The 22,876-nt window shown below is 43.9% G+C and overlaps 1 protein-coding gene across 10 annotated transcripts in view; it reads left to right on the top strand.

The window, feature by feature from the left end:
- The window catches only part of camk2d1 (calcium/calmodulin-dependent protein kinase (CaM kinase) II delta 1), a 119,417-nt gene that overhangs the window by 2,548 nt on the left and 93,993 nt on the right, over positions 1-22,876 (top strand). For all 10 annotated transcript variants that reach the window (XM_039821762.1, XM_039821757.1, XM_039821763.1 and 7 more), the window contains exon 2: positions 1,785-1,879. In XM_039821762.1, the coding sequence (XP_039677696.1) occupies positions 1,785-1,879 (95 nt within the window). The remainder of the gene's footprint in view (positions 1-1,784; positions 1,880-22,876) is intronic.

Raw genomic sequence — 22,876 nt, 5'->3', positions numbered from 1 at the left:
TGGTTTGTGTACAGAAACCATAGCAACGCACAGAGTTGACCATAAGTCTGCGGTTAAAAACCCCGCTTGAGACGCATATTCCGAGTGCACTACATGTCCAAAGAATGCTTCTAAAACCCAAATAATACCGGAATATCCCATATGTCTTAATCGGAAAATGCTATTTTGGGGGAAAAAAAGGCCTTATTTGGAATATCCAACTGGAATATGCTGTTTACATGACCCGGATCAAATTCTTAATATGGTCTTATTCAGAGTAATAGTGGAATATTGGTGTGCATGTAAACTTACTCAGTGTAACGTTAATGGGGGAATTGCGCACGTTCAATTTCCGTTAACTAAAAGTTGAGTTTTTGCTGCTGACCGACTCAGATTATTATTCCAAGTGTCTGACAACATTATGGAAAAGATCCCTACAGAGATAGACCTTTTCGTTAAAGAGTAAGATCCTTTTAGTTTAAAATCACACGGCTCCGAAATTGCTATCGCAAAATCGCCAGACTCGATTCAAATAAACAGTAATTTTATCATCGTAAAACGCACTTAATTCAAACTCAACAAACAAAATTAAACTATCAAAAGCCGTCTTGGTTCATCTTTCCACTGTTCCAACAATCACCACTCTGGTTTGGTTGACAGAAACCCTTAATTCACCCATTTACATGTGGAGATATGCTGGCTCAATACACGCTAAAAGTCCTGATTATTTACATGGAGTCTGGTGGAGATATGCTGGCTCTATACACACTAAAAGTCCTGATTATTTACATGGAGTCTGGTGGAGATATGCTGGCTCTATACACACTAAAAGTCCTGATTATTTACATGGAGTCTGGTGGAGATATGCTGGCTCTATACACGCTAAAAGTCCTGATTATTTACATGGAGTCTGGTGGAGATATGCTGGCTCTATACACGCTAAAAGTCCTGATTATTTACATGGAGTCTGGTGGAGATATGCTGGCTCTATACACACTAAAAGTCCTGATTATTTACATGGAGTCTGGTGGCGATATGCTGGCTCTATACACACTAAAAGTCCTGATTATTTACATGGAGTCTGGTGGAGATATGCTGGCTCTATACACACTAAAAGTCCTGATTATTTACATGGAGTCTGGTGGAGATATGCTGGCTCTATACACACTAAAAGTCCTGATTATTTACATGGAGTCTGGTGGAGATATGCTGGCTCTATACACGCTAAAAGTCCTGATTATTTACATGGAGTCTGGTGGAGATATGCTGGCTCTATACACACTAAAAGTCCTGATTATTTACATGGAGTCTGGTGGAGATATGCTGGCTCTATACACACTAAAAGTCCTGATTATTTACATGGAGTCTGGTGGAGATATGCTGGCTCTATACACACTAAAAGTCCTGATTATTTACATGGAGTCTGGTGGCGATTTCAGGGCTGTTTCATGTTAAACAAAAAGGATCTTACTCTATCTCTGTAAGGATCCTGTCGGACTCTTAGAGTAATAATCTGAGCCTATCGGCGGCAACAGCCGAACCTTTAGTGGACGGAACTGGCGATGTGCAATTGCCCTTTAGGGTTACATTGCTGTGTGGCCGGATCGAGACTGCCGGTTACATTCATTCTCGCTCAATACTGGACCAATTTCAAATTTTTTTTGTTTCACATTAGTTACTTAAACACCAATGCATGGGGGAATAGGATCCAGGTTGAAAAATACCGAAATGACCCTTTTTTAAAAGTGGTATTTTGATGGCTGAAAATCTTGCCAAACGGTGACTGATGCCTAACTCTTCTGTAGGGGGGCTTTCTCTGTGGTGAGACGGTGCCTGAAGATTTCCACAGGGCAGGAGTACGCTGCCAAGATAATCAACACCAAGAAGTTGTCTGCCAGGGGTGAGTACATGCCCTGTAATGTGGCCTTTTGCATCATGTTCCGGTGTTCGGTCTGTTGGGTAGACGGCATGATCTTTGCTTAAAACCGTTCCTCTTTATAGCCCTGTCACCCCCTCAAACCTACTTCCCCTTTTATTTATTTTTATTTTTATTTTTTTGGCCGCATATTCCTTCTCGCGCTGTCATTTGGCTCCAAGTTGTGTCTGTTATAGCAGGACGTGGTCAGGTTTCGAATGGTGGCGACTATGCTGACCACATCGTACTCCTGCACCCTTTAAATTCACTTTCTCTTTCCATTTTGTAACTTCAGTCATCAAAGTGAAACCAGCATGAAGGAGGGAGCTACTTTTGTGACTCATTTTCTGACTTTTGATGAGCTGTATATGACTCACAGCGCTGTCTTTCACATGGAAACACAAGCCAGTGGTGGCAGAATTGAGAATCTTTTTATTTATTTATTTTTCTTGTTCTCTCCTCCCAAGTACTTATTTATTATTTTTATTTTTTAAATCTATCGTCTGTCCAGGAAGTGAAGGCATGGATTCTTTTATTTTCTCCCATCTGTGCAGGCCTAGGCCCCGCTGTCGGGATGTTGCATTGCTGATAAATCCCCATGCGAGACAGGAGAGCGCACAACACACAAATGCTCAAACAAAAGGAGATAGGCTTGAAAAGGCACACAGTGATGGCGAGCGATTGCACAGCGGCAGCAGATGCAGCGTCTCATGGGGGAAGCAGGGGCTTTCCTCACAGCATTAACAGCTGCATGAAGAAAAGCAACACTGGGGGGAAGAGTACATGTGGTTTTCTAAGAAAAGACTAGAGACCTTAAGAACGATGAAACAAGTAAAAAGATAATCTCTCTTCTCTCGATGGTTCAGTGATGCAACAGAATCTCCATTCATAGCCTGTCCTCCAATATGGTGAGGAATTGGAAGCTTGAATGAGAGCCTGTGGTTCCAGAGGTGAGGGAAGAACATGAGCGATGAAAAGATAGTAGAAAGAGAGCAGGGTAGATGTTTATAGAAAGGGAGTCCATGATTGATTCCATGCTCAGATTGCTTTGGCTGAATGCCTTCGCTGAGCCTGAGCCTCTCACCTGAAGGGGAAAATGAGGTGTGTGTGTGTGTGTGTGTGTGTGGCTGGCTGGCTGGCTGGCTCTGGTGTTTGTACAAAATGAAAGCCAACTTCTAAGGGAGCAAGAAAAAGAAATTTAATTAGCACTTTGTTATTTTAGTGTTTTTATCCGGTGGGACTTCTAACCTCTCAAACCAGAGGCCCTTTACATTCAGAAGCTAATCCTGGTTTATTATGTTGTCGATGTCGCATCCTAGTACAGTCACATTGATGTTTACGATATTTATTACGGTGCTGTGCTATGCGCTTATTTTGTATTACCTTGAGATTAGGGATAGACCAACGCCCTGGCCGATTTATTGGGCAGTTTTTTGGCAGTTTGCTGTATCTGCGTTTTTATTTGCCTGATAACGGATAAAGTTAATGAATTAAACAAATTAAATGTATATCTCTCTGCTTCGGTTTCACTCACCACTGAGTCTGACTTAAAGGTGCTCTAAGCGATGTTGGGTGATGTCACTTCTTGTTGACATTCGAAGTATTGTCGAACATAACTGAGGCTAGCTCGCCTCCCCCTCCTCCTCATCCCTGGGCTGTCTACAGAAACTGTGTTTTTTTTGTTTGTTTTTTTAAACAGTGTTCAGGGGACAGGCAGCTAGCGGATAGTGAGGAGATGTTTGATGTATTGACATTGCTTAGAGCACCTTTAATGTCCTGCCCACAACACTATCTGACTCTCTTACTGGGTATTATGTTGAAAGTTTCTCATTTATTAAGTAATTGCTTAAAACATTTCAACAAAGTTTTGTGTTGGAGTATGTAACATTCCTAACTAAGATTTTAATTTTCACTGTAAATTCATATCTGTTCCAAATAGTGTGTGTGTGGACACACCTCATTCAAATGCATTTCCTTTTATTTTCATGACTATTTACATTGTAGATTCTCACTGAAGGCATCACAACTATGAATAAAAACATATGGAATTATGTACTTAACAAAAGTGTGAAATAACTGAAAACATGTCTTATATTTTAGATTCTTCAAAGTAGCCACCCTTTGCTTTTTTATTAATAAGGGAAAAAATTCCACTAATTAACCCTGACAAAGCACACCTGTGAAGTGAAAACCATTTCAGGTGACTACCTCATGAAGCTCCTTGAGAGAACACCAAGGGTTTACAGAGTTAAATAGTCATGAAAATAAAAAAGGTGTGTCCAAACTTTTGGCCTGTACTGTATGTATGTGGTGGGGGGTTAAGCAGTCCTCTTTCATGAAGTTAATAAAAATATGCACTTTCACATAATTTTGTGCTATTATTAATACCTATCCAATTTTATAGTATCAAATCCTAACGAGTTATCTCGAGACACTTTACAGAGAGTAGGTCTAGACCACAATCTATAATTTACAAGCAGCAAGCAGTGCAACCGTGGCGAGGAAAAACTCCATTTTAGGAAGAAACCTGGGACAGACCCAGGCTCTTGGTAGGCGGTGTCTGACGGTGCCGGTTGGGGATGTGATTAACAGTGGCAAGAATAGTCACGTTAATAATGGAACAGTGACTTCAAATGGTAGTCGTAGTAGTTCATGTCATATCAGGGCGCTGCAGGGCGTTACAGGATGTAGCGTGGCCCAGCAGAGCATGGATGGACATAGCAGGAAGTAGCAGGGTTCAGCAGGACGCAGCATGACATTGCAGGGCACCGCTGAGCTCAGCAGGGAGTGCAGCAGGACCACGGCGACAGCTGCAACCAAGATCTTGGTGCTAACCTACTCCAAAGAAATACGCTGGGTGGAAAAAAAAAACAAAAAAAAAACATAAGGACTCTGGGGAGGAAACTCCTCAGAGCTAGGATAGTAACAAGCATTTCTGGAACGGGATGCACATAAATGGTAATAGAAAGGGAGAGGAGCTCAGTGTGTTTAAAGGAAGGAAGTCCCCCGGCAGTCTAGAACTATAACAACGTAACTAAGAGAGACAGGTTATCTGTGTATAAAATGTTGGAAAAGCTAGAGCAGATAATAAAAATCACTCAAAAAGCTTACAGCTGTAATGTGTAACTTTTTTTACATTAATAAATGTCGGTTAGATTCAAGCCATTGCCAAATGAGTTGCTACAAAGCTAATTAAGACTATCGGCTCCACACAACTCTCTCTGGATTTCTCAGTATGACTAGGTTCAGAAGATTGTGGCGTCCGGAGACTTTCCCGCGCAGAAACTCGAGTGAAGAGAATAACCTCTTCTGAAGAGTCCGATGTTGTTTTTTATTTCTTTTTTCTTCTTCCGTGTCCTCCTTGGTTACTAGTAACTGTTTGGAGGAGGGGTGGGGGTGGTGTGCGATCACGGAAGGCTTGTATCATGTGGAAGCGCCAACAGTTTTGTTGTCATTACTTCGAATTCCTCATAGGGGCGACAGTAGTCTTGCTTTGCCAGACCCTCCTCCAAAGCACGCTGATGGAAGGTCTGATGGAAGGTCTGGTCCACACAGCATTCCGGGATGGGAGGAAAACGTGCTCTGGTTTAATGTCATTTCTTTAAACCAATCACAATTGTCATGGGCGGTGGTAAACTCCGCACAGAGCCTCTGCAAAATAGTTGTGCAACAGAAAACTCAGGACAGTTAGTCTAGCTAGCTGTCTGGATTTACCCTGCAGAGATCGGAGGAGCAGTTAACCATAGTCCTCACAAATCAACCAAATTTAAAATTCCAACACAAGGAAAGTGGAAGGAAACGGAAAGGCATGCATCCGGCGGAATTTCCTGTAGCACCGGAGCAATCCCGGAAGTGGAACACAAAGGATATAGACTAGGGCTGCAGCTATCGATTATTTTAGTAATCGAATATTCTACCGATTATTCCATCGATTAATCGAGTAATCGGATAAGAAATACTTAGTAAGAAATACTTAGTAAACAGCAATAGTAAATATTTATTATTGCTGTTTACAAAGAAAAGGAAACCTGTCGCTTGTATATATACAAAAGACTGGTTTCTTATTAAATTTTTTTATTGCCAAATTCCAAGACCCTTAAAAAGAAATACATTACAATAGTACATTTTTGGTGGCCCAAATGTTAATATTTTTCACCCAATTCCCCTTCTTGCCTCTGGCTCTTTGCACTGGATATGCAAAAGAGCTGTTCACTGACCAGAGGGTTTACAGCAGGGCTACTCAACTACACTGTTCTGGGGGACACATTTTCAGAAGCCTAATACACAGTGAGGAGCATAGCTATATCTATGGTGAGGAGAAAGAATAAAGAATGCATGATGACGTCATTCACGTGCATATTAAGTAGCCATGCTGGGGGGAGGAGCCGGTTTGTCTCCGGCAGCAGCTACATTTCCAAAGATTAGAAGCAAACTAATAAAAAGTTACACTACAAACCGACAGCTTTTGTTTTAGCTTGGTAAAACATCGCTATTAGCAGAGTAGCATGCTGCAGGCTAGTTGTGTAAAACATCGCTATTAGCAGAGTAGCATGCTGTAGGCTAGTTGTGTAAAACATCGCTATTAGCAGAGTAGCATGCTGCAGGCTAGTTGTGTAAAACATCGCTATTAGTAAAATAGCATGCTGCAGGCTAGTTGTGTAAACAGCGCGGTGGACGAGAGCAGCAGACGTTAGCTACCTTGTGTCGGGTTGGCTCCGTGGAATGGATGAGTACACTGGAGGTTTGTTACGGAGGTGATGTAGCAGCATGTTTGCAGCTTAAAATGATCCCAAACTTTCTGTCGTTTTCTCTCGCCTGTCTCTCCCTTTTAGACCCTCGCTATTTTCGTCTTCCTTCATTTGTAATATGGGCCGTCAGTCTTGTGTCCGCAGAAGCGCAAACCTCTTGTGCGCTAGTAATAATCCTCCGTGCGGAAACACAGTGAGCCGTACAACCTTAATTACATTGATTTAACGAAGCTTCGAGGCAAAGAATTTTGCTTCGAGGATTTTTTGTAATCGAATTATTCGAGTTATTCGAAGAATCGTTGCAGCCCTAATATAGACTAGGGCTACAGAAACTACGCACTATAGTCTTAAAGACAAAACTTGCTAAAGGAGTCCACTGGGGACCAACTACAACCATTTAGATCTGAGAAAAGTCAGTTAGTTTTGTTGTGCACATAGATTTTGACATTCATTCGGCTTAGATTAGGGCTGGGCGATATAATATCGCAGTACTTTTGACCAAATACCTCTATTGATACCACAATGATATTGTAGTGTTGACAAAATATTTACACAATGAGATTTTTGATAAATAATCATCAGTAATGTGGATATAATGACTAAGTGGGTAAAGGCAAATAATGGAACAGTTACAACAGTCTGGTAAAGTCAGAAAATGACATCACTTTTACTGTAATGCAGCCTTTTAAAAACAGGAAAAAACACTTATGCCATATTACGATATCCAAAGTCTAAGACGATATTTAGTCTCTTATCACGATATCGATATAATATCAATGTATTGCCCAGCTCTAGCTTATATGGTGCCCTACGTGGCTTGGCTGCTGCACCTTAGCTTTATAATGGTAGAGAAAACTAGAGATGGTCCGATACCACTTTTTTGCTTCCCGATACCGATTCCGATACCTGAACTTGCGTATCGGCCGATACCGAGTACCGATCCGATACCAGTGAGTCATATATTTCATATTGTTTTAACAGCTGTATACTACTATCTCTGTATGGATGTGATATGATTTCTTTCTTTGTTGTCGGTCTGGCTCAGGTTAAACTCTTTGTGAAACATGAACAAACGCAAACAAGGAATGCCCCAGAACTTTCTTTTATAGTTATAATGAAAAAGAACATAAATAAACTACTTTAACGTAGATTTTCTTTAGGGCTTCATTACGTGGTATCGGATCGGTGCATAAACTCCAGTACTTCCCGATACCGATACCAGCGTTTTAGGTAGTATCGGAGCCGATACCGATACTGGTATCGGTATCGGAACATCTCTAGAGAAAACCCTGAGTTTGATAACCACATGCTCACAATTATATGACAAACCAATATAGTCAAGTATCGCACATTACTGTCAGTGCAAAACTAAATTCAGGCAAATGGACTGATAAAATATAAGATTTATAATATATATGTGTTGATTTATTTAATGCAAAAAAAATATTTGCATCAGTGCCTCCAATCATGAAAACCACCATAATGTGGTTTACAGGGGTCTCCCATGACAGTGTTCAGAAGAGCTAGATGAAAGCCAGCCCTCTAAGCAACGCAGCCAGCCACAGTAGTGTACTGTTAGATAGCTGAGAGATCTTGAAGCAGGCAGGCTGAGCTGAAGGTCAAGTTCAATGAGGGGAAACCCCAGACTCGTTGCCAACGCTGCTGCCGCGGCTGTGTGATGAGAAATCCTAAACAGGAAGCTCCCTCTAGCTGGAGACTCTTTATGTGGCTGTAAACCTTGGCCTCACACCAAAGGCAGTGCTCTCTGGTGCAGGGCCTTTCCAAGGAATAACAATGGGACTGTACTACAGCTGGACATTTAATTTGAAGTAAACCATCAGGAAGACTATTTGACAGAATTTGTCTTGCCAACCTCATCTGTTTATGGGTATCTATGCTGCAAGTGGGTCTGCTTTGACAGTGAGAATACATAATTGTTGTACATCTTGGTGTCTGTATTTTCACATGTGTGTTTTCAATATTTACACTGGATCTTCAGCATTGAATTATTGTATCCTGTATTTGTGCCATCCCTTGAAGTATACGGTCAGAATATTATACCCCATGCTTTTAGTATTCCACTAAAATACAACAAACTGCTTGTTGAATTTTAAAAAAAATATGAAAGGAAATCCTTTCCAACATTCTTTTATGGAAAAAATCAAACCTTGAATTGATTATAAAAGGCAGCACTTAAAAAATTGTGACGGCTACATTGTAAAGTGCAGTTTTTTACTGATATTTTATTTCAACTTACACAATTTACTTACAAATTCTCTGAGTGTCTGTTACTATATGTTGCAGACATTTTCGAGATATGTGTATATTGTGCAGCCCTAATGTAGATAGGGCACAGCTTGGATTGAGAGCAGCATTGGTGTGACTCCTCAGGGTGCAGCCTCCACTTGGATTGGATCCTGGCTGTTAAAACTTGTCAGATTCCCTCAAGAAACGAGCAGTGTTCAACTGTTGTTGCTTATGTCATTTTGTTAATGATTTCATCAAGTGTTATTGCTGCTTTTTTCGTTGTAAGTGGCCTTGCTTGCACACTGACTGTGTTATTTCTGTCAAACTTTAGTTTCATTCTGAATTAACTGGTAGAGTTGGAAGTAGAGATGCACAGGTTGGATTTTTGCCCATATCTGAAATGCTGATATTTTCCAACTCATTTTGGCTGATTACCGATATATGGACATTTCTTCCACCTAATTGCAGACAACATCAAGTCTCTCCTCTAGTGGAATTAACATTATTAGAACTACTGTTATCGTGATGGCCCATTAGCAGATGTAGATATAAAATACAATGCTTTTCAAAATGGACACAATCACAGGGCAACATAAGAAAACTACTTCAACTTACGTTCCATTTTTATATTTACATTTCAAACAAGTGTAAAATTCACGGGTGCCCAGATAGCTCAGTCGGTAGAGTTGGGCGCCCATATATAGAGGTTTACTCCTCGACACAGCGAGCCCGGGTTCGACCCCGACCTGCGACCCTTTCGCTGCATGTCATTCCCTCCTCTCTCCCCTTTCATGTCTTCAGCTGTCCTGTCAGAAGTAAAGGCCAAAAATGCCCCTAAAAATAATCTTAAGACAATCCTAACAACAGACATGACCAGGGGAAATTTGACCTATTTCACAAGTTGCAAAACGGGTAAGTAATGTAATCTTGTGAAAGTAAGTGCATTTTCCAACTGTACAGCAGTTGAATCCAACTGGAAGAATATAAATAAAGTGAACTACTGTTGGCTAAATCAGCCTGAATCAGTACACATAAACGCTGCTGCTTACACTCAATATTAACTAAATTATTAAATCCAAAATAAGAGCCCATTATGTGGCTATACAATCCTTCAAATTGTAAAAACAAACAAACAGGAAAACTAGGCTCAGTCTGTGCTGCTACAGTGCATTGTAAAGTTCACAAAATACATGCAGCTTCAGTCCTCAGCAAAAACCTAACACAAAAAAAATCATGTTTGAATTTATACAATTATACAAATGTGTACTTATCCTAAATCCCTGTCTTCAAAATAAAAGCCCTAATACTGAGACAGGCACGGAACACGTAACTGAAACGGTATCCAGCTGTACCGAACTGAAAGGCTGTCTTCACTGACGGCGCAGGCTTGTATAAAGGGAAAACTGGGGCAGTGGTTAAACACAGACCTAGTGATGCTTGGACTCAGCCGAGTGGAAATGATCACTTGACAAACCCACCAGGCTGTGGAAAAGCTAGCTATGGTTCAGGAGCCAGCCATTCTGTCGTTTTTGCTTCTGGAAAATACCCCAGGCCCCAGTCGCTCACCGTGAACTCTTCATTCCCATGGAAACAAAAGCGATGGAGAGCTAAATATAGTGTGTGGGGTAATAGAAGCGTTGAAGTATATTACAGGCTTTGTGCTGTTAATGATGCCAGTGCATGATGCTGTCAGTGTTCTATGAATCATAGGGCTCAGTCACATTTAGCTGAACAATGAACAATCCTATAATTTACTGAATTTGAAATTAGCCATTTTTCATCTAGCTTCATTTAACCACATTGATCTCTGTAAGTCCTTCGAAAGCCATGTTCGCACACACTGTAGCCTAGCATGCTGGAGCCAACTGTTTTTTTAAATTTTTTTTTTTTTTTATGTCAGCTGTAAGCCTTCCAACATGGGGGATGACCCGAGCCCTCTGAGCTTTATATCCAGACTGGGTCAGCGGTGCCTAAATCCTTCCTGCCACACTCTCCTGTACCTGCGGGCGGGCGCCACCACACACCACACACACACACACACACACACACACACACACACACACACACACACACACACACACACACACACACACAGTGTCTAAATAAAGTGCTCCATTAGAGCACACACCACTGGTCAGTGTATGTGCGGTGCCAGCGATTGGCTTAGCAGCTAATGTCAGGGGCTCAGCATGCCATTTACACAGCACCCTGCTAAGACCAGACATGAAAGAGACGGATCAAGGGGTGTGGGTATGGTGGGTTTTCATAAAGGGGCGGGAAAAAAAGAGACATGACACAAAGCAGTGCCATGTGTACAATCAAAATGTTATTTGAGTGGGTCTTGTAGGTATCAACCGATACTGTTTTTTTCCAAGACTGATAATGGTTTTTAGTAGTTATTGAAACAGATGACAAATATTTGGAACGGATATGCATTTACAGTGAAAATGAAATTTAACCTACTCAAACACAATCTTTTTGTTTAAATGATTTAAGCATGTATTTAATAAATGAGAAACTTTCAACATAATACCCAGTGATGGTCAGATAGTGTTGTGGGCGGGACATGAAGTCAGAGTCAGTGGTGAGTGAAGCCGAAGCAGAGGGACAGACACAGTGCTCTAGCCGAGCCAAAGTAGACTATTTTGTAATTCATTAACTTTATCGGGCAAATAAAACTCTGCTACAGATAATCTGCAAACTGCCAAAAAACGTCCGATAATTGGTCTAGCCCTAGTGTCTGTCATTGTATCCACAGCTCATCCCTCAGGTTCTGGTTCACCAATATATGGCCCATGACTTGGAGGAGCTGTTCATGCAGGCACAAGAGACGACTCGGACAACCCTTAGAGAATATCCTTGTGACTCTGTCACCATTTAAATAGTGTGCCTGTCATGCCTAAAGTGTGTCCTCTGACCCTTTTTATTGCTCATTAAAGACTGTAAGCTGATTGCACTTAATATTACCTCATTTCACTGTCACCCATCTCTTCACCTCAGCCTACCCATAGTCCACCTGCCCCCCTCCCTTTTTCATCTGTATCTTGTTTTGTTCTACTTGTTTTGTTTGCTCGTTTTGTTTTGTTATGTTTTTATAATCTACCCTGCCCTGTAAAGCGACTTTGAGTCCATGAAAAGCGCTATATAAATTCAATTTATTATTATTATTATTATTATTACTCATTCATCCCACCATGCCATTTTATGCTGAGAATAGGTCATCTTGTTGGAATACACCAGATTTTGTGGGTGAGTTTCCAGCACAGCATGGCATAGTGGGCGGTGGATACTGTTAAAGCAATAGTTTCACATTTTGGGAAATACGCTTACTCGCTTTCCATCCATCCATCTTCGTCCGCTTATCCGGTGTCGGGTCGCGGGGGGAGCAGCTCCAGCAGGGGACCCCAAACTTCCCTTTCCCGAGCAACATTAACCAGCTCCGACTGGGGGATCCCGAGGCGTTCCCAGGCCAGGTTGGAGATATAATCCCTCCACCTAGTCCTGGGTCTTCCCCGAGGCCTCCTCCCAGCTGGACGTGCCTGGAACACCTCCCTTAGGGAGGGCGCCCCAGGGGCATCCTTACCAGATGCCCGAACCACCTCAACTGGCTCCTTTCGACGCTGGCGAGCAGCGGCTCTACCTCGAGCTCCTCACGGATGACTGAGCTTCTCACCCTATCTCTAAGGGAGACGCCAGCCACCCTCCTGAGGAAACCCATTTCGCCGCTTGTACCCTGGATCTCGTTCTTTCTCGGTCATGACCCAGCCTTCATGACCATAGGTGAGGGTAGGAACGAAAACTGACCGGTAGATCGAGAGCTTTGCCTTCTGGCTCAGCTCTCTTTTCGTCACAACGGTGCGATAGATGGAATGTAATACCGCACTCGCCGCCTCGCGATTCTCCGACCAATCTCCCGGCTCCATTGTCCCCTCACTGCGAACAAAACCCCAAGGTACTTGAACTCCTTCACTTGGGGGTAAGGACTCATTCCCTACCTGGAGAAGGCATTCCATCGGTTTCCTGCTGAGAACCATGGCCTCCGATTTAGAGGTGCTGATCCTCATCCCAACCGCTTCACACTCGGCTGCGAACCGATCCAGTGAGTGCTGAAGGTCGCAGGCCGATGATGCCATCAGGACCACATCATCTGCAAAAGCAGCGATGAGATCCCCAGCCCACCGTACTGCAACCCCTCCCCACCCCGACTACGCCTCGATATCCTGTCCATAAATATTACAAACAGGATTGGTGACAAAAGCGCGGCCCTGGCGGAGGCCAACCCTCACCTGAAACGAGTCCGACTTACTGCGAGAACCCGGACACAGCTTCTCACTTTGGTCGTTACAGAGATTGGATGGCTCTGAGTAGAGACCCCCTCACCCCATACTCCGCAGCACCTCCCACAGTATCTCCGGGGGACCCGGTCATATGCCTTCTCCAAATCCACAAAACACATGTAGACCGCTTGGGCATACTCCCAGGCCCCTCCAGGATCCTTGCGAGTGAAGAGCTGGTCCGTTGTTCCACGACCAGGACGAAATCCGCATTGTTCCTCCTCAACCTGAGGTTCGACTATCGGCCGAACCCTCCTTTCCAGCACCTTGGAGTAGATTTTACCAGGGAGGCTGAGAAGTGTGATACCCCTGTAATTGGCACACCCCCTCTGGTCCCCTTTTTAAAAAGGGGGAACCACCACCCCAGTCTGCCACTCCTTTGGCACTGTTCCAGACTTCCACGCAATGTTGAAGAGACGCTTGTCAACCAGGACAGCCCCTCCACACCCAGAGCCTTGAGTATTTCTGGACGGATCTCATCAATCCCCGGGGCTTTGCCACTGTGGAGTTGTTTGACTACATCAGTGACTTCCGGCCGGGAAATCACGACAATCCCCGTCATCCTCCAGCTCTGCCCCTAACATAGAGGGCGTATTAGTCGGATTCAGCAGTTCCTCAAAATGCTCCTTCCACCGCCCCTATTACCTCCTCAGTTGAGGTCAACAGTGTCCCATCCTTACTGTACACAGCTTGGATGGTTCCCTTTCCCCCTCCTGAGGTGGCGAACAGTTTTCCAGAAGCACTTTGGTGCCGACCGAAAGTCTTCTTCTCCATGTCTTCTCCAAACTTCCCCCACACCCTCGCTGCTGCTCTTTTCACGGCAGAGGCTGCGGCCCTTCGGGCCGCCTTCGGTACCCTGCAACTGCCTCCGGAGTCCTCTGGGATAACATATCCCGGAAAGACTCCTTCTTCAGTCGGACGGCTTCCCTGAGTGTCCACCACGGTGTTCGTGGGTTACCGCCCCTTGAGGCACCTAAGACCCTAAGACCACAGCTCCTCGCGCAGCTTCAGCAATGGAAACTTTGAACATTGTCCACTTCGGGTTCAATGCCCCCAGCCTCCACAGGGATGCACGAAAGCTCCGCACGGAGCGCGAGTTTGAAAGTCCGTGCTACAGGGGCCCCTCCAGACGTTCCAAATTTACCCCCGCACTACACGTTTGGGCTTACCAGGTCTGTCCAGAGTCTTCCCCACCCCTGACCCAACTCACCACCAGATGGTGATTGGTTGACAGCTCTGCCCCTCTCTTCACCCGAGTGTCCAAACATACGGCCTCAGATCAGATGAAACGATTATAAAATCGATCATTGACCTTCGGCCTAGGGTGCTCTGGTACCAGGTACACTTATGAGCATCCCTATGTTCGAACATGGTGGTTATAGACAATCCATGACTAGCACAGAAGTCCAACAACAAACAACCACTCTGGTTTAGATCCGGGAGGCCGTTCCTCCCCCAATCACGCCTCTCTCAGGTGTCTCCATCATTGCCCACGTGTGCGTTGAAGTCCCCAGCAGAACAATGGAGTTCCCCACTGGCGCCCCATGCAGGACTCCACTCAAGGTCTCCAGGAAGGCCGATAATACTCAACTCCTGTTTGGTGCATATGCACAAACAACAGTCAGAGTTTTTTTCCCCACAACCCGCCGGTAGGGGGGGGGGGCGACCCTCTCGTCCACCGCGGTAAACTCCAACGTAGCGGCACTCAGCCGGGGGCTTGTTAGTATCCCCACACCCGCCCGGGCGCCGCACACCCTGAGCAACTCCGGAGAAGAAAAGAGTCCAACCCCTATCTAGGAGTACGGTTCCAGAACCGAGACTGTGCGTGAGGTAAGCCCCACCAGATCTAACCGGTAGCGCCCCACCTCCTGCACCAGTTCCGGCTCCTTCCCCACAGAGAGGTGACGTTCCACGTCCCCAGAGCCAGCGTCTGCTGCCCGGTCTGGTCCGTCGGGGCCCCTGACCTTCACTGCCACCCATGTGGGGCGCACCGACCCCCAGCGGTTCCTCCCATAGGTGGTGGGCCCGTGGGCTGGAGAGATGGGAGCCACGTAGCTTGTTCGGGCTGTGCCCGGCCGGGCTCCGTGGCAAACCCGGCCACCAGGCCGCCGGGCCGCACGGCGCCCGTCTGGGCCTGGCTCCAGACGGGCTTCCTCCGGGCAGGGTCACTCCATTTCTACCTTGTTTTTCCATTGGGGTTTTGAACCATTCTTTGTCTGGCCCCTCACCTGAGACCACTTTGCCTTGGGAGACCCTACCTGGAGCACAAAGCTCCAGACAACACAGCCCTCAGGTTCGCTTTCCTGCGAGAGTAATACTACTCCGATCTGCCTGGCAAATATATGGCTACAGTCAGCAGTTGGTTAGCTTAGCACAAAGACTGGAAACTTCCCCTCCTTACTGTACACAGCTCGGATGGTTCCCCGCTTCCCCCTTTTGCAACGGCATCGTTTCATTGCAAATGAAGCATACAGGACCTGCTCATCAGTCCGTTCATCATTAAAGCTGGGCTTTTCCACATCAACTTTTCGCTTCAGCCTCTTTGACGGTGACGTTTTTACCTGACAACAGCAGTTTCTTTCTGGGGTCCGTTCCAGGTAGGAGGTTTAACAAACTCGGAGTCTAACCCTGATCTCGGAGTTGATTTACCCTGAGATGGAAACAGAGTTTTCGGTTCCAGAACAGCTGATTTGAGTTGGTTCAGTCAACTCGGAGTAGGTTCACTCAGGGTTACGCGCGTGCACATAAGGCAGTATGAATGGAGCCATGATTCTACGATTCACCATGGTAACAACCACAAACAAATGGGTCGGCAGAAATACTCATGCGCACAAACGGCGAGTTTGAACCATTGACATATATATAACATTTGAACATGCATTTCGTTAAAAAAGCAAGACAGCGGCTGCTGCTGCAAAAGAGAGATAATTGGTGTGGGAGAAAATTGCTGCTCGAGTCAATGCGTACGCATTAACAGTGTATTAATTTCAGATTTAATCATAGTTCACTTATAATATTAGGCTACTGGTGAAAACTGGAATTGTAGGCTACACCTATCATTTTATTCAGGTGCAATCCTGCGGTCGAAAAAGTAAACTATACGAATTCCATTCTGAGGCTGCAGCACCATGATCATTAACAGAACTATAAGTATAATCATCATTTATTTCTTTTTTATGGCTCTCACTGGTTTGTGTCCAGGGAACACGTTTAAAAAACGTTTCAGAGCGATCACACTTTTGTGACGGCTCTACATACAGTGGCTTTACTATTACAGTATGATCCGCTGCTGTTATAAAGAAAACTGTTTGCCGTTTGCAAAAAACGTAATGCGACACAAAGAATCTGCTGGGATGTTAAAGCCTGTCCATGATGTTGAACTAGTGGAAGGATAAGGTATCTACTTATCTAATAGACTGTGATTAAAATATACCACTCAAATCGGTTATGTGGAAATGAAAATACATCTATAGTCGGGACTCAATATCATCTCCCGACGTAAACTCTCTGAATTAATACAGCTTTTTCATCAACGGGATCATCCACAAAAGGACGTGACATGTTTGAGAAAAAAACGTTTTATAATCTGCCTAACATAAGCCAATACGTTTTTTTGTTCATGCAGATAACAAACTGCATTAAAATGCGCCTGAGACAGACTGAATGAATGAGGAAATGAGTTTCCCCTCCCTCTCAGTGGGAGGAGACTGAGAGAAACTCAAGGTTTCTTGAAGAAAACCTGCTCCCGACCAGGTTAGGTTCACAGACTCAGTTACCATAGTAACTGACTCTGAGGTTAAGTTACCTCTCTTTCTGGAACAGAAAACCCCTGAGTTACCCTCATCTCAGGGTTAACAAACTCAGTTTTCACTAAACCTGCTTTCTGGAACGGGCCTCTACAAGCATTTTCCACTAATCAGGACGCTGCATTAATAATAATAATAATAATAATAATAATAATACATTCTCCTGATTATGGGAAATTAGCAAATGTTGCTATGGAATAAAATTACAGATTCCCTGGATATTAAATTTTGATGTGATGTCGTAATTAAACTTAATGTTGACATGGCACACTAATAAACAAGACATTTTGAAAAGGGCTCTTCATATCAAAAAGGTTGCTGACCCCTGGTTTGAACATTTAATATCTTGTCTTTGTAGTGTATTCAATTGAATATAGGTTGAAAAGGATTTGCAAATCATTGTATTTTATTTACGTTTTAATCAACATCCCAACTTCATTGGAATTGGGGTTTGTAGTTTTTCCTTTTTGAGCCTCTAAACGGTTAGAAGTCAAAAGAACAATGTGTGCATCCACCAGCAATACTTTTCTTTTGGTACGGACCGAGTAACTTATCATTAAATCTGAATTTTAGGATTTTTATTCAGGCAAAGTTTGTGTATATCAGCTTGGGTTAGGAAAACGTTGGTGTTTGTACAAGAAAAAGTTGATTAGGTAGCATTACTGAAACTCTATCGTATTGGCCAAAAACCCAGCCTTTCTTCTGCTACCTCTGTTCAGATGTTGACTGCGTTCAGCTACGTGGATTGCTTTCAACATTCATGACACTGCTAAGAACCTCTTGTTTTCTCTGTCTGCTCTCTGTTTTACCAGGACATGAGCATAACACCTCACTGTGTATAATCCCATTATTGATTTATCAATAACAAAAGGCCCTTGACTGTCTTTTTACAGTCTACTTTGAATCTAGACTCAAAATTCAGTTCAATCCACCCAACGGGGGAAACACAGTGAAAGATTGGCGTTGAAATGAAGCTTAACAGTAGTAATGACAGTGTGTTTATTTGTAATAATTCACCCCAGACTTCCTCTTCTTCTAACTGATGCACAGCTGCTCACGGCAGGCTAAAAATACCTCACCAGAACGACGCGAGGGAGCATGAAAAGCAGAAATCAGGCTGCCATGTTATAGAGCAGCTGTCAGCGGGAGTGGAGGCAAAAGGTATTTTCATCTCTGCCGGTCTAATTTCCCCACCAATCCACTGGCAAGAGAAGGACTTATCAATCATATTAGCCTTTTATTTTTTTCATATGATAATTATTGTTATTACAGCTTTAGCTCTAAGTGCTCTAGCTGAAGAGGAGATACAAATGTGTCACGCTGTCTCACTAACGCCTATCAGAGCAGAGATTCTCCCGACGTCGAATCAGAAATGGAGGAGAACATTATTGTAGCCGTCTGTGGGCGGTGAAATTCGCAGACCTTTGTGCGCCTCCGGGTGTTGCTGTTGTGAGCAGTCAAAACTCTTAAATCAAAATTTTGTGAGAAGCTTCTGTCAGATATCAAAAGTATCTCTCTGAAGATTGTGCTCTTCTGGTTGGCGCATAAAGGAGTTAAAGTATCATAGGGTCTTGTTTGTGTAAGTAATTGTACTTTATGTATGCCAAACGGAAACCCCCGCCAGGCCAGGAAAAAAAAAAAATTGTAAACCCAAATATATTGCCAAATTGTGTTTTGCCTATATTGATTCTGCTGCAATGCATCGCCATGAGTCCATGAACGAGGCAACAAAGAAATGGCCTTTTATAGCAACACTAGAGAACTTTTCCCGCTTCGGTCCCCTTACAGGTTGGAAGCGGAATTGTCCATTACATTACATTATGCAAGTTTGCCAGATCAGGTAGTTGGCATGAACTGGACAATGTAATGGACAATTCTGCTTCCAACCTGTAAGGGGACCGAAGCGGGAAAAGTTCTCTAGTGTTGCTTTAAATGCTACATTACTGTAAGAAAATAGCAGGAGTAACAGGCGAAGCAGCTTTACAAGTGACATATTTTCTTTGTAAATAAGTGCTGTGTTATGGATCCAACTCATGTCGATGTGAAGCAGTCAACATGGGGAGGAATCATTTGTGACTGCCGCAGTAGCTAAGCCTGAGGCCCCTCCCAATGTTGCTTTCATTGGTGTCATCCACTCAGGTGCTGCCTCTTCCCTTTTTGAAACATGGAGATAAACTGGAGTATTCCCTCTGGGCTTTCTTCTAAAACCTCATTTACCTAAGTAGAGCAGCCACTTGAGGGACAGGCTGCCTGCTTTAATTAGTGCTTCTTTGTCTGTCAGACAGAGACTGGCTGCTCCAATCTGGAGACTCATCTTCCAGCGGCGCTCTCCTCCGCCTTAATAAACCACCGCGCTGACTCTGAGAGCACAAGGTCTGTCCCTCTGAAGCTTTGTGCAAGCCTTTCCCTCCGTGTCCGTCCCGGTCTTATCTCCGTCCTCTGCCTGCTCCTGTCATTGGGAAGAGGGAGGCCATTGTTCATGTCCTTGACCTCTGCACTATGTTTATCTTTGTGTTCACCACTTGTTCTGTGGAGAGATGAGGACAGAGCAACCCTTCACATGCACCTCAGCACAACACACAGCATGCTAGGTTTAGTTAATTCTTCTGGTTTCGTGGCGATGTATTGTAAATATTGAGAATAACTTGCTGAAGACAGCGTCGACGACAGTGATGATGGGATTGCATTCGATTGTATTGTACTATTGTCTTTGAAGTTTTTATGGTGTCATACAAAGATGTTTTATCCAGCACCAAAGGAAAATCACCAGGAACAATATAATAAGAATTGGGAACAATAGCACTTCAAATCCTCTCTAAATGGGTTTAAGAGCAATTTACGGAACAACTGTTGAACAAAAGAACCTAAACTTGAATATGAGAACTAATCTCAGTTTTAGCTCCAGAGTCTGGCTGTACCGGACTCTCCCGGTTAATTTTTTTTTTTTTGCTGATTGGGGTTTTATTTCCTGAATCATAATATACATTTTTATTTATAAAATTGTCAGAAATAACCGGTAAATGCTAGCCTGGATGCCAGCCGAACTTAGCCCCGCCCACAAAATTCGAGGTCGGGAAGTTCGGTTTGGAGTCGCTCCGTTGAGAAGAAATTATTGCCCGAACAGGATCTGTTCGGACCAATCAGATTGTCGGACAGATGATCAACAGTAACAGAATCATCGTCACCAAAGAACGCTTGGGTTGAATTTGTTGAGATGTGTAGATTCCACCATCGCGTCTGTTACAGAAGATATCGACAGCGCATTCATTTTAAAATCCTCAGCGGAGGAGCCTCAACAACTGCCCGAAAGCATGGTAGCGTTATATGGTGGAGCGAGATGGAGAGAGAGAGAGAGACTGAAGAGAGGGAGCGCCCAGCAGCGCTAGAACAAAGCCGTGAATCAGAGAAATAAAACGTGTTTTCGCCGATTCACCTCTAGAAATGCGACTGAAGCAAGCATGTCACTATCACTAACGTTATACATATTCATATTTACACGCAACAAATGATATATCCAGCTTCAAAAAGGTCTAAAAGTCGGAAGTTAGAACGAATGCATTGTGCAAAGAGTGGTTGCTATGGAGACGATACACAGTGTTGAGTTCTGTTGACAGCTGAGTTGAGTTCCGTTGCTCTGATTGGATGTAGGTCTATCCAATGAATACAGAGGCATTTTTTTTCCTGGTTCGGTTGGAACACACCCCATAATCACAGCCCAATAGAGCGGTTTCAGACTCATATTCTGACTAGAATCTGAGTATGACCACGTCAGGCTAGGTAAATGCAACTATCTCTGTCAAATAAAGTAACAGAGACTCATTGCCTTTACTTTACACAGACCCGGTTGAAACCGGTTAACAGTTTAGTTTAAAATATGCTACGCTATTTGAAATAACAGCCATTTCAAGCCGCGCTGGCAATTTCTCAACTCGGTCGCATCTCACACACACACACACACACACACACACACACACACACACACTGCCCCGGCACCGCCCTTCCACTCACGTCACGTTTTTTTTTAAATCCCCTACAGCGCGAAACAAGTCCCGCAAATGCGGCGCAGAGGAGCTTGTATGTAATCGGAGGACAAATTGCTCCTTAGTTTCGAAATAGTTTGGGTACAAGCCAGGTGATCGCGTTTTAAAATAAAGTCGTTTGTCTAGCGTTAGAAGCTCATTAGAAACATTGCCGTGGCTCATTTGAGAAAATGACAGATCCGAAGAGACGCCGCTTTAGTTTGAGTGTAGTGCTAACAATAATAAAGAAAGATGATGATCATCATCACCTTATCTGTTCCAATATCTATAATTGACCGTTCGCAAAAGCCATGCCCCCTAGTTATTGTTACTACGCCTGTCAAACAATTGAGAACCAGACACATAGCCATGGCGGACCAAATGATGCCTGTTTCTTGTAAAGTAACTAGCGTTACAGAAGGCTGTAGTCTTGCGCTGTAGTCTACAGCGGCCGCCTGTGGATTGTTGTCGGCCACGGCAGGCCAGGGAGGAAGTAGAAGGATGCCCGGTCGGGGCTGCTAGCCTGGCTAAGGAAACTACCACACAATTCGCCACTGCAGAGACTCATATTCACCAATGTCAGATGGATCGCACAAAAAATGTATGTATGCACACACACACACCACACACACACACACACACACACACACACACACACACACACACACACACACCAAATACACATGGAACTGCTGCGTGATGATTATTACCGGAGCCTGGCTGAACACACTCACTCATCCCAGACGGCAGCTAGCAGCTAAGAGGGTAGGTGAATTTAAACAATGGCTAAGTTGCTAAACGCATCTTGTTGTCTTGATGTAAGGGCCCTGTTCATGTTGCACATTTTAATTGCATTTTGTGTCTGTTAAGAGGCACAAAGGCACTCTTTATCTTATGCCCCCAAAACTACCGTTTTAGCTGAGTGGGAGCTCTCGGCATTAGCTGCAGCAGCTCCGTGTTGCTATAGGACCGATTTGGCTCGTTTTTTTTTGCTATCGACAGTACTCCTATACATATAGCGGTCAAGATTAACGTAAAAATTGCCCGGAGTTCTCGTTTAATCGGTGTTAAAAAAGGACAACGTTGAGGTTGTTTGGGGTACGTTTGTACCATAGGCGCATCGTTTCACGATCTTGCTGAAATCGCAATGTTTGACGGGGGTCCTTCTCCTTAGTTACAGTTGCTGAGCTAGGATTGGACGAGGACCGTTTGAGGGCGGGGTTTTGCGAATGGTCAATTGCCTAATTTAGAGATCACTTTTTTATTTTTTTTTAACCGACTAACAATAACTTTGACCGGTTAACGTTGAAACGGTCAACCACCGGTCAAACGGTCATCGGTTAACATCCCTAATGTAAATAAGCCGGACTTTTCCGTTAATATATTGATTGATTGATTGGTTAATATATGACTAATGCAGTTTGCTGAAGTTGCCTCATGTCTCAGAGGGACAATACAGATTTCCAAATGTTTGGACAGCCCACACTTATTGTGCACAACAGGTCAGGTGAAAAGCTCCCTGAGCCATGCCAACGGTGTTGATTCTGGTAAATTCTTGTTTTGTCTCTTTGCTTCCTCGCCTTCCCTCCCCTCAGTAGGTTTTCTCTCTCTTTCATGCTCAGTGGATGAAATCAGGAATTTCATCATTTACTGCAGCTGATAGGAGTCATGTTTTTAAGGGCAGCCACAGTAAGAGCTTTCTTTTTTTTTCTTTTTTTCTGGCTCCGAAAGAGGCTTGGGTGGTGCTCAGGGCATACAGTGTGGATTTGTCATCCCAGAAAGCTAAACCCTGTAGGCATTCCTCAGCTGTTTAGATCTAGGAGATTAG

The sequence above is a fragment of the Perca fluviatilis genome, chromosome 14, assembly GCF_010015445.1.
Source record: "Perca fluviatilis chromosome 14, GENO_Pfluv_1.0, whole genome shotgun sequence".
NCBI classification, from domain to species: domain Eukaryota; kingdom Metazoa; phylum Chordata; class Actinopteri; order Perciformes; family Percidae; genus Perca; species Perca fluviatilis.
The sequence above is the reverse complement of the archived record's forward strand: the minus strand, read 5'-3'. Positions and strand labels throughout refer to the sequence as shown.